General features: G+C 39.0%; 1 protein-coding gene across 1 annotated transcript in view; it reads right to left on the reverse strand.

The window, feature by feature from the left end:
* The window catches only part of RBMS3 (RNA binding motif, single stranded interacting protein 3), a 452,729-nt gene that overhangs the window by 125,793 nt on the left and 314,359 nt on the right, over positions 1–12,577 (reverse strand). The window contains exon 6 of the mRNA XM_009324176.1: positions 9,349–9,428. Coding sequence (XP_009322451.1) covers positions 9,349–9,428 — 80 coding nt within the window. The remainder of the gene's footprint in view (positions 1–9,348; positions 9,429–12,577) is intronic.

The following is a 12,577-nucleotide window of genomic DNA, read 5'->3' on the forward strand; positions in this document are numbered from 1 at the left end:
AACGCTTAAGAACAGACCAAGCACCTGCAGGCTGTCTTCTGTTCACAAAAGCAATCAGAAGTTCGGATATATATCCTCTCTTTCAAGTCACCTAATTCTTCGTAAGCTCTGCCAGTAAAAATGCATTTGGAGAGACACCTCCATACCAGCCCTGATGGAGCAAACCATCAGGGATGAGAGCCACCACTTAGGGATGAGGGCCTCCGTAAGGCTGTCTGCTGCCCAAGCGTGCTCGAAGGCAGCAGCCGCTGTGTCCCCGTTGAGCCCTGCAGGCAGCACAGACCAGGCGCACGTCACCTGGCCGCTTACTGATTTACAGTGGCATTCCAAAACGTGAAAAATCAATGCTCCAATTTGGCCTTTGAACGGGCCAAGCCCAGAGGCCTGGCCTCTGACTTCTGGCTGAAATATGGATATCCGAAGGAGTGTGTCAAAAAATATCCATTTGTACATTGTTAAGCTTCAATAAAACTTTTTTGTTCAGGTTAGCTGGAATTTACAGGGCAAAGGTTTAGACTGAAACTTCTGACTTAAACTTCTCTATACTTCGAATTTAAAAATGTTTAATGAGAAAGCAACTGGAAAAGTGTGAGGGAGGGAGGGAGGAGGAGGAGGAAAGGAAGACTTTTTCTATGAAAGGCCTGAAAGGGAAATAATTCCCCTCGGTTAAAAAAAAAATCATGTAAACCACTTGCTGGATATTATTGAGCATAACACACTATGAGTTCAAGTGGTTAGTTTGTGCTCAGCTAGATTGATACCCTTGCTCAAGTTAGCTTTTTAAATGAGTTTTAAACTAGCTGGCTCAGGTGTGACAACGCTACACTGCAGCAGTAGGGCCTGCAAAGCAGATGTACTCCATCATTTAAAGTGTCCTAAAGGGACTAACAAAGTAATGCAGGAGAGGAAGAAACAGGAGGAGTTGTGCCACTGCTGGCCACAGTTGATGCACAAGCAGAATTCCTCCCTGAAATCTGAATCACGTACAAATGACTTTACAATGTTCCACATTGTTTCATGCTCTGATTTGCATGTTTTTATTTGTTTGTTTTGCTTTGTTTTAAATTGCCAGCCCTTTAGACCTAAACAATCTGAAATTCAAGCTGTGAATCTTTCTGGCTCATGAATTTTGCCTGCCATAACACCTGCACAACTCGTCTGTCTCGACTTGGATTTTACAAGTGCATCCAAGGAACAGCACCGTCCCTGGACCAGAAACTTGTTGACACTTCTCCTGCTGATGTATGAGGCACGACAGAATTCAGTGCACATGCTCTCAGCTGTGCTGTTTATGCAGCAGGAACATATAGAAGAGACTTTTTTGTTCATAAGCAAATATATCTGCCTTTGCATATAAAGGGAATGGATTTGTTGAATTAGAAGATTTACATAGTCACTCTTCAAAGCAAAAATACACTTTGAGTTAAAAGAAAAAATGTATATATTAAAATTAGTTTAGATAAACTGTGACACAGTTCATTACCACTAGATATTACAAATGAGAAAGGAATGCAATTCTCCATTTATGTTGCAGGCTTCTGGAAATCTTAGGAAAGATATGACAGGTGATACTGCGACAGAAGGAAACAAGGAACGATCTTTTCTCATTTATATGCCGTATTGTTCTCTAACTTCAATCTTATAAACCAAGTGAAAGATCTTAATCCAAACTGCAGTAATGCTGGTTTATACATCACAACCTGAATTACTGCAATACCACAAACAAACTGATCTTAGGCGTTTTTTATTACTTCCAGTTACAAAGTAATAAAAAAATCTGTGAAAGAATTTCTCATTAATTATAAAGCCAGATTACAAAAGTCAGTATTTCATAATATGGTTATTTAAAATACAAAAAGATATGGTTCTTTTCCTAAGAACTTACAGAGCAGTACAAGCTCAAATAAAACAGACATAAATATTTAGCACATCAGATCTTTGAGACCATCCCCATCATCAACATCTTTATGTATTTCTGGAAAAGAAGGCCTTAAAAAATGTCAGCACTCTGTCTTCTCTCACACAAATTCCCTGAAGAGCCCAAACGACTTGATTTAGCGCTGATAACACACCTCCTAATATCTGAAATACAAATTAACCCAACTCACATTCCTCCAAGAAATAAGTGCATATCAGCTATTGGGGTTTACCGGGTAAACATCTCATTCTGTATCCTGCTAGTTAAAGGGAGTCTTTGTTTGAGCTAAATGGAAATGAGATCAAGTCTTGAGTAGACAGGGGAACTTTTTTCTTCTAGTAAGTATCACCTAGCTTTAAAGAATATACAATCTTCAAATTCCGAATCTAGGAAATTTGGAATGGCTCTTTGCAGCAGGACACGGAATGTGCGCTATGAAACCAGAAGCATCTACACAAATGTCAGCACAGCAAGGACAACTGAAGGTTACATAAATATAATTCTAGAGGGGAAAAAAAGGAGCTAAAGATGGAGAAACCTGTATTGTTTAGTGACCAAAAATGACACACTTCACATTTGAAAGTCTCAAGAATGCCATGAAGCAACAAAAGTATCATCCGACTTTTAAAGGCTGTCTTTGAAAGGAAGGAGACAGTCCAAGAAACACTTGATTGCAGTTGAAATCACAACCTATTGGAGATCTATGGCTGAAGAGTCGGTACAGGCTGGATTAACTACAAGCAATACTTGGCCGAGTACCAGAAGGAGGGCAAAGCCAGGAGCCTCCGCTGGTGGTGTGTGACAGCCATGGCTCTAAAAGGGAGAGCAGAACATGCAGCACTGAGGCTGGCGAAAGCACAGAAACCTGCATGAGCCACAAAACAAAGCCACAGAGACCTAGCCAGGGAACTGCTTTCGAAGCAAAAGGTTTTGTATTTTCTATTAATTCAGTACCCATGCTGTAGTTTCTTGGCTAGAAAGTCCATCTTTATGGCCTTCTCCTGCAAAATCTATGTGATCTTAACCATTTTGTGATGTCCAAAAAATGAAACTCTATTTCCCTAGGGATACCCTCTTCTGACAGCTGCGTATAGCACCGAGGCACCTCTTAACATCCAACAAGACCCAGGCAACAGGTCCACAGAGCCTATTCTGCACTGAGCAGTTTGTCAGAGAGACCTGAGCTGGGGACTGCCGCCTGCACATTGCTGAGGACGTGGGAAGCACCTGGGGTCCAAAGCAGGAGGAGTTACAGTGGCCTTATGGTCATCACCAGGACTCAGGCAGGACAATAACAGAAGGAATTAAAGATTTTAACTGTCTGTCGAAGATGAAGACTGGGAACTGACAGCAGTTAAAAGGATGTTTAGAAGGTTCGAGATGTAAAAGAAATTTCTGTTAACAATGAGCTGAACACATGCATTCGTGGAGCACAAAAAGTGAAAGATAATGGCGACTCCATAAAAAACAACAGCCAGGAATTGGAAACAGGATAAAGAAATAGTTTGTTAACAGCTATTTTTTTACAAAGGTCTTTACATGGATCGTACTTTCTTATACAGTAGGGAAGGATTTATATACTGCAGTCAGCAGATAATAATGAAAATATTTTAAAAACTGAATTCTTAGAAGGTAGACAATATAAAAGATTCAGATAACATTAACATTATATATGTTAAAGGAACTGAGGGTACAAGTGAGGGAATTTGGGTTTTTTTGAATAAAGATCATTTCTGAGGATAACAATATATAAAAGAAAAAACCCTTTTTAAACTAGCTCCACCGAGTATTACCAGTACCAAATCTAGCTGAATGCCCTTTATTCTGTTTAAGTTCCCTGTAGCACTCAACAAATGTTTTAAGCTAACTACAAATCAATATCTAGTTTCTACCTTCAGCTGCTGTTTTGTCTTGTTTAAAATGTCAAATACATATATAGAGAGAATGAGATACAAAGACATGGATATTTATACTAATGTATTACTTACCTTGATAAAACAAGGTAAACTCCCCAACAATATAGTTTTGGAAGAGTTTTTCAGCATTTTATGCATATAAATGAAGAGGCAATGAAAGAAAAAGATAAAGCACCAAACTAAGAGGAAGGGGCTAAAAAGTTATCAAACAAAACATTTTAAGTTCATTCATTCAGAAAAACAATTTACAGCATCACTAATGACAAACAAGATATCATTTGTTCATCCACTAAGAGAAAAGGAAAAACAGTGTAAAATGTTGCTACTATCCATTGCACAGTTAACCCTCAACTGGAATACTGTTTTCTCATGACCATTTTAGCCACAATCTCCTAGAAAACATGTTGCTCTAAATACATTACTCCATGTTCTAAGTCTACTTCTCTGAAGCAAAGATTTGAATTTGAAAGTATTTGAATTTACTCTCCGTGGTTGGAGAATCTAAGAGATGAACTAAGAGAAATATTTAAACTAAGGAGAGGGGCAGAAAATATCCATTGTCTCGTGAAATGAGTCTGTAAAAATGCAGTGCTTGGGCCCTTTTCAAGAGAAAAATGCACAGCCAATAATGATTAAAGCAAGATATGAGGTATTTGCAAATACATCTGTATTGTTGCAGATAATTTCTTTCTATTTAAGAGTTTCTGCTCTAGTAAAAGTCAGTCCCAAAATGCCACAGTCACTTGTTACTTGTGGGGTTCTTAACCTAGACAAGAACAGTACTTCCCTCTTCTTTCTTTTTATCAGATATTTGTATCCTGGCATTAAAATTAGCAATAAAAGCCACACAGAGCTACTGTGAAAGAGGAAGATTCTTAACCATGCATTGTAGCATTCATGTGTCTCACTTTCTTGAAATTCTCCCTGAGATAGGAATTGGCCCAGTGTCCTCTGACAACCAAAAGTATTTACAAAGCAAACGAAATTTAGCAAGTACTATAATGACTAGAAAATGCTGTGAGGGAGCATAACAGACGTAACAGCAGAGGATAATTACTGCAATTGAGGCATGTTCCTGTGAAATTCTAGAGAGAAAAGTAAGTATCATTAAGTCTTTGCATTTATTCAAAAAGAGAAAATTAAGTTTTTTAAAGACATCCAAGGATACTGGGAGCTGAACAAAAACTCTTGTACCCTAAGCTTGCCCATCCAAAGAGAAGTCAATTTGTTACTGACAGAAAAGCTAGGAATTTTTACTTGAATTCAGTGATTGTAAAATGTGATAGATTAGCAGTATTATATAAGAAGTCCTCTATTCACCAACAAAAAGAGATGCAGCACTGAAAGACTGAGGGTGAGCTACCTTCATCATTAATAGTGCCCTTCATATCTTGATGGAGATGTACAGTGCTATAGTCTGATGCATTAATTTGCTGACTTCTCTTTCGGAGTGACAATACGGGGCCTGTACAATTAGTTTCACATGGGGTGCACTCTCTATAGGAAGAAAATATACCCAGCAGTCCCTGGTCTATTTATCTCAGAAAAGCAGTGCTGATAAAGGGAAAACAAAAACAAACACAAAAAAACACTAAAAAAAAATATCACTCAAAGCTACTCAGAATATTTATGAAGTTCACATGGAATCTGCCAAGCATTGAGAGTTTGCAGATTTCTGGAGACAACTGTACTTTCTGTCTGGAAGAAATGCAAAGATATTAACTAATTATTTATGGGACAACCAATTATTTTGTAGTGTATATTTAAGACTGAACATCATGAAATGCTTATTAGTTGAGCAAGCAGGGCAGTGGAGCAATTCCCTTTGGAAAGGAACGAAGCCAAAGAGTTGGACAGGGAAGCACCCTTAATGAGAATAATTCACTAACATAGACACAATACTGCTCAATTTACCTAGGCATTACACATCTGACAGGAAAATGTTTCAAGTGCCAGAAGATAACATTTACATTATCACTGGGTTGAAGCAGAGTGGTCTGGAGCTGGAATTGCTCAGCTCTACAGTTTTTAAGAGACAACAGACAGTAGTTGAAGTTAGAAAGTCAAACAAGGAATGATATATTTTTGCCTTGGGAACACACAGAATACAGAACCTCCAGAGTGCCCTGTGTGCCCTCCTTTCCTTGCAGACGCAACAGTGCTTTACCCTTTCCTGCCGTATTGTTGGCCTGGGTCAGCTTAGATGTGTGACTCCTGGCTGGGCTCAAACGGCCAGGTACACAACAGTGACTCTCCTTTAATTTCTGTCCTATTTCCAACAAAAAAAAATACATCTCATTAAATTTACATCTCATTTGCCAAGGAAACACTAGTTGGGAAAGAGCTCTGTATTCAAAATGAATGTTTGAGATAACTCTTTGGGAGGATATAACTAAGTCATGGTCCATGGTTTATTCATTGTGAAAGCCAGAGCCTTGGTGCCCAGTCTTTCTGATGGGCTGTTCAGCATCACGCGAAAACTACCTACTCCAGTCCTTCTTCCATTGTGACTTCGTAACCAGGCACAACCGCCCCCACAATACGTGAACATTTTATCCTACAGACATGGTATTCCCACACACATACATCCCACTGTGTCACCAGGATCACATCTCAGGGAACACAGCTGGGGAAGACAGCATGGATGGCAGCTAGCTGCCAAAACGGTTTCTCTGGTCCACAATCCCGCTGCCTCAGGAACCAGGGTAGTACAAAATGGCTTGCAGCCAGGCTGATTTCTTTCCTGATGGGCCTCATGCAACCTTCTATTAGTCGGCAATCCAGAGCTTCAATGAGAGGAGATGTGGACAAAAACGTAAAACCATCCCAGTTCACTGCTATGCCTGGAAGAAATTCAGCTGAAAATCCTAAATCAATTTAATTTAACCCTAAAAGGATTGATTAATTTCTCTCGCAGTAAGATCATGTCTTTGAGCAGTAGAGGTTAATAACAGATAGTGTTGCATACTTCCACTAATGTTCTCCGGTTCCTCATTTTTTAACTGAAATCCATAAAGAGGTCACAGCAATAACTAGACATTATTTTCTTTCCATGCCAATTACTGAGATGCTGGGAGGATAATTTTCAGACTCTGATTGTGGTTTTCCAAGTACACTAGGAGACTTGATTTTCCTTCCTTCTTCATGCAGAAAGATAAGCAACTGCCAGGAGGAGGATAAAGCAAGACGCTTCTATCTTTGCTGAGAGGCTTAAATACAGGTTCATAGCACAGATGTATAAAATGAGTAGAAGCTCTAACAGGAAACTACGTCAAGAAGAAGAAACTAGGACTGAGTGGTTTTTGCACTGGATCAAAGGTAAATGAACATGAGTGGCCAGTATCACTTGAATCGACCCAACTGCTCAAGTGATTATGTTTGTCCTCTGGCTTCTTAAGAAGAGGAATGAATACGAAAAATCTTTTAAATATGGATTTGAAGAGTGCCCTACTCTAATAATGAGGCACAAATATTCTCTTTTATGTGGATCAAATACCCTATGGTTATTTCTAATTATCTGTGTTTGGAGTTACAAAAGCTGTCCTCCAAAAACGGAGGACAAAATGGGATCTTACAGATACCTAGCGCATAGTTGAGTGAGTTCAGTTACTGGTTCAGTGGCTTTGCCCCAAGCTGCATTATGCTTTATCTGCATCTGAACGGTACTCAGGTAAACTAAAACTCTTAAAATAGTCACTTCCCAGCTCATCCTTGCAACTAAATGCCATCTGATCACAACAATCATGAGAGAAACATAGTAGACAATTTTCCCACATGGACACCTTCTTCAGGAAACTAAGAGCTGATTCAAGTCCTTTAATTGAGAAAGCAGCAAAAGTTATAACCATTAAAATCCAATTTCAGTGCATCTCTTGGAATAAAAGTAAGTAATCATGCTATCTTATCAAGACTCCTATTTTGATGTCCCACATTGTTCATGTTGAATACCTGGTATATTCCTGACTAATTTAAAAATTAAAAAAAAAAAAAAAAAAAAAAAGAAAATTATTTTCAACTTCTAGCTTTCATTCTTTAACATGTAGCCTTTTTGTCTCAAGCAGGCACTGTAAGAATATTCTGCTTTATTTCTGGCTCAGATGATGTGTCCTGTCTGAGACAACCGGGAATGTGACCATGGAGCTCACACGGTTATAATGACGAAGCTGCACTTACTGATTCCTTGCTATTCATCCATTGGGTGTTGCTATGATATTAAACAGATGATTACTACTGGGACTCAATGTGTGCATACAGAAAGGCATGCCAAAGGTTTAAGGTCTCTGCCTATGTTGTTTTGCCCATTGTTCTATGCAGCCTGAGTCTGCTGTACTTCAAAAAGTTGGTGTTGTACTTCCATTAGTTGGTGTTGAGAAAAATTGTCAGTGACTACTTTTGAAAAAGAAATCCATAAAATGGAGTCTTCCATCTTATACGAAAAGTTTTATTGTCTTTCATGCAGGTGATCTGACTAAAATTTATATGTACATTGCAGCATTCAATGTACACAGTACATTGTACATACTGTACATACTGTACACAGTAGCTGTGCAGATGGCTCTCTCTTAATTAGAGTATTTAGTGCATCTTCTGCATAAAGAACCAGGCAATGAATAAAGAGGAATTTAATGAAAGTAACCAAAAAAGGAAATAGTTTAATGGAAGTTAAAAAGGAAAAAAAAAAAAAAAAGAAGATAATAATTTAGGACACAATTCTTGCAAGGATTTCCTGCTCATTGAAGGTAGCTCTTTAGACAATCTGAGGGAGAAATCTTTGCAGATTCATGGCCTTGGGGAGGTCTTGTCAAGCACTAAAAATCAGACAACTGATCACTAAACTTTGCACAGCTGATGACCACATAAATGACAGCTGAAGATTTCAAAAGCAAGATACTGGCCGGAACTGGGCTTTTGATGTGGCATGGACACACCACTGAATGTATTCTATGCGTATCATCAGAAAATGGCAGGATTACATTAAGTTATGACAAGTACAAATAGTATAAAATCACTTCATATTTGAAATATCCTCAGTTAGTATTAACAGCTGCTGCTGTTAATACTAGTAACACTAACTAGTAACACTATCTGGTAACTGTAAAGAATACAAAGCTATTACAACCTGAAATCCTGGCTATTTTTTAACCTGTAATGCAGTTGCTGATCTAGTTATATTTCTAGACTGTTAGAAAAGCACCAGCATTTACTTATGTGGCCTTTACTCTAATTGGAAAAAAATCACACACAATATATGCATTAAAAAGGAAATCATGCAATAAGACAACATGATTTTTATATGTATTTAAATTTACTACTGTCAAGCATAAATGCTTGAATATTACTAAGTCGGACAAGGACGAAGTTGTTATGGGTCATAAATGATAGGCTTCAACCAGGAAAGCTGTACGCCCTCTTAGCAGGGCCAGTAATACAAGCCACTCTCAACATAAATTTCAGCATTTCTATATTCTAAACTCTTCAGTGAATTTTAAATTTCATAATTATAGCTAGACTTACCTGGTAGACCGGGTGGGGTTTTCAGATATTTGCCATTAAAATGCTGAATTACTACTTCACATTTTTCTGTAGACTCCATTCTGGAAAAGAGAAGAGGGTGGGATGGGGGAAGAGGCAATATGTGTTACTAGACTGTGATGAAAGTGCTCAGTCAGCAAAAACAAAAAGCAAAAGGAGAAAAAAAGGACAAGCACAGATGCTGAGAGAAATCTTCAAAGCTGTTCTTGCTGATTTCTGCAGAGAAACTGGTTGAGCTCATTATGGTACGGTGTGGCTCGCAAGAAGGACCTGCCACCCTCAAAGCCTGCAGCTGCACTCCCGGCTGTGTGTGAGCCACAGCAGTGTCAATGAACAGTCCCCTTTTGGCTCCAGGGATCACACTGAACAAGGACATTCTTTATGCTCTCACGTGCTGCTTGGAAAGGCAAAGGACGTATTTCTAGATTCCTTGTGCACCCCAAATAACTTTAAATGGCATGAAAAAAAATACAGGATTTGGAGAAGAACCCAGAGGATTAAGTAACAATTATTAAGGAATACAATGTTAAAAAAATAACCTGCAAAGACAGATTGTATAGCAAAACCAGAGACAATGCATATATGCCTATTACAACATAAAGCCAAATTTTGGGTGAAGACAGTAATTTACATGTAACACTGGTAGGTGAAATGCCTTACTGTTCATCTTATATGACCTCAAGATAACTTTAAGCACTGAGACATTAAAGCATTAACAGTGAACTGGTACATACATTATTGAAGGAACTGTAAAGAATACAAAGCTATTAGTCAAATCCCAAACCATGGTTATACCACATCTGGGAATTCACCATTCTTTCAGGTCTTGTAAATCGACTGCACGCTAGTCCAGAGAACAGCTGACTTTGCTACAGAGTGGGTACAGAAACCCTGAAGAGAGGGGAGAGAGAAATGGAAAGCTAAGAAGCAAGCAAAAAGAAAAATCATACCGCTTTTGATTTTCTTAGTGTTTAAAAAACATGTTCAATGCTCCTTCAACACACCAGTGCTTACCTCCAGGTACTCTCCGCAAAATAACTCCACTGACATAAATACTGCTTAATTCTCACCAGTCTAGATCTTTTTAAAATGAATTTATCTAACACCATTCCTGTCACATGGTTTTGTGAAAGAGTAACATGCATTCTGCGTGGCTCACATAGAGTTCAGAGCAGCAGTTTGTCTCCTGGGGTACAAGTTTGCCCGAGTTCAAAGGACCACACCACCGCCACCAAAAAAAAAAGAAAAAAAAAAAGAAAAAAATTAAAAAAAAAAAAACAACCTAATTCCCTGATTAATTCTCTGTGCTAGTCAAAGTCTTTTGTCAGTTTGTTTCAGGTGGAATCATTAAAAATTGTTCTTTCCAGGTTGTATCACTGCATATCATGTGGGCTGGGCCATTTCTACAAGCGCAAAGACAGCAACTTAGATTGTTCACTTTGGCTTCATTCAGATTTAACTAAGCGAACGTCTGCACTGAGCCTTTAGAGACTCTTGTCTGTGAAAGAATAAATGCAATAAAAGTCTGTTTTCTGTAGCTGCAGGCGCTTAGTGTCAAACCATGTTATGTTGCACCACACAGCAGTGACAATTTCATTTTAATACATGGGGTACATTTTAACAAGCCAAAGCAGTCCCTGCAAAGAATGCAATATATAAGCTGCCAAGTGAAAGAGACTCAGCGCACTTTATGCATTTTATGTGGGAAGAGAATAAAAGTGAAACCCACAGTGTTCTGGGATAAAAAGGCCATCATTCGAATAGCACTCTGAAAAAGAATGTGCACATTTTCTTCTCAAGTTGCACAATTAACGGCTCTCAAACGCCATTGCTAGCTATCTGTAATCTGGCACACGCTTCGCTTGAAACCGACACTGGCATTATCGACTCAGTTTGAAAAGGCGGCACAATAGACAAAGCCGTCTATACACGTTCCCTTCAGACGTCTTGCTGAGTAACAACCGCATCCATCCCTCGCCCCCCCTACCTCAGTCCCCGCGTGCTTTCCGCAACCTGTGCCTGTGGGGTAGGCCTTCCTCCCGGCCACACCGAGGCGGGCCCGGCAGCCGCCAGCTAATCAGGCCTGCATCTATCCCAGGGCCACCTAGGGGTGAATTATAATTTTCACTTGTCCGCAATACCTGTTTTTTTAGAAGTAACCCTTTCAAATTGTGTGCTTCAGGCTGGTTAGCTCACCGACTGACTGGGAATTAGGGGTACAGAGCAACCAGATGTATTACTAAAATTGTCTGATACTTGCCACCGCAAGACCCCGGTTTCAGTTTAGTTAAAACTCTGATCAACATCAATCACGCAGGTGGCAATTCCTATGGCGGGTGCCTACCAATAAGGTGAACCTATCTGCACGCATCGATTCAGACATTCCTCTTTCTGTTCTTACTTGTTTTAGCCATAAAGACTAGCCATACCTGGGAAGAGGCCCAATAAAAATATACTTTTCTTAGGTCCACACTAATAAATTCTACCTACTTTTTCTTCAAAAAGCTGTGGCACTCCTCTATTGTAGAATGTGCTTGGAAACTCGGGGGAGATGGACAAAATATGCTTTTTGTCATTAATTTATTCCTCTCGTCTGAGATAGAAATGTTTCAAAAAGTTGGTTGGGACTGGTATTTAATACAAATGTCATTAAGAGAAATGTTCCATGTTAAAAGTTAGCCTCCAGGGGACAGCTTTTCTACAAAAGAATGTCATTGGAGCACAGGTAAACTTGAGGGAAAAGCACTCTTAAATCCGTTTTTTTAGTGTTGGGGTTTTTTTCACAATCGATAGAACAAAAATGTGGCAAATGATAATATTCTGGAGAAAAGATAAAGATCTCAGATGCTTCAAAACCCTCTGTTGAAAGATACAGATATTCAACTCACCTGCTGGAAAGGGGAGGATACCAGCTTCACATGGTAATAGAAATTTGCTTCTCATCAGATCATTCACAAAGTATCACTTTCAAATTCCCTTCAACAGTATGTTTTTGGTGCTGATCCTAAGAGGATCTTAGATAATAATTCATGTTTAAATGCAATTTGGAGAGAACTATAATGCATCCGAGTATTATATTGAATCAGGAAATACACTGCAGAAAAAAAGATTATCAAAGCCATAGGCCAGATTCTTATGATATTTTTAAAGGTACAGTATCAGAACTAGTGTGGCCAGCAGGAGGGAAGTGATCGTGCCCCTGTACTCGGCA

This window comes from Pygoscelis adeliae, unplaced genomic scaffold (genome assembly GCF_000699105.1).
Source record: "Pygoscelis adeliae isolate BGI_AS28 unplaced genomic scaffold, ASM69910v1 Scaffold25, whole genome shotgun sequence".
NCBI lineage: Eukaryota > Metazoa > Chordata > Aves > Sphenisciformes > Spheniscidae > Pygoscelis > Pygoscelis adeliae.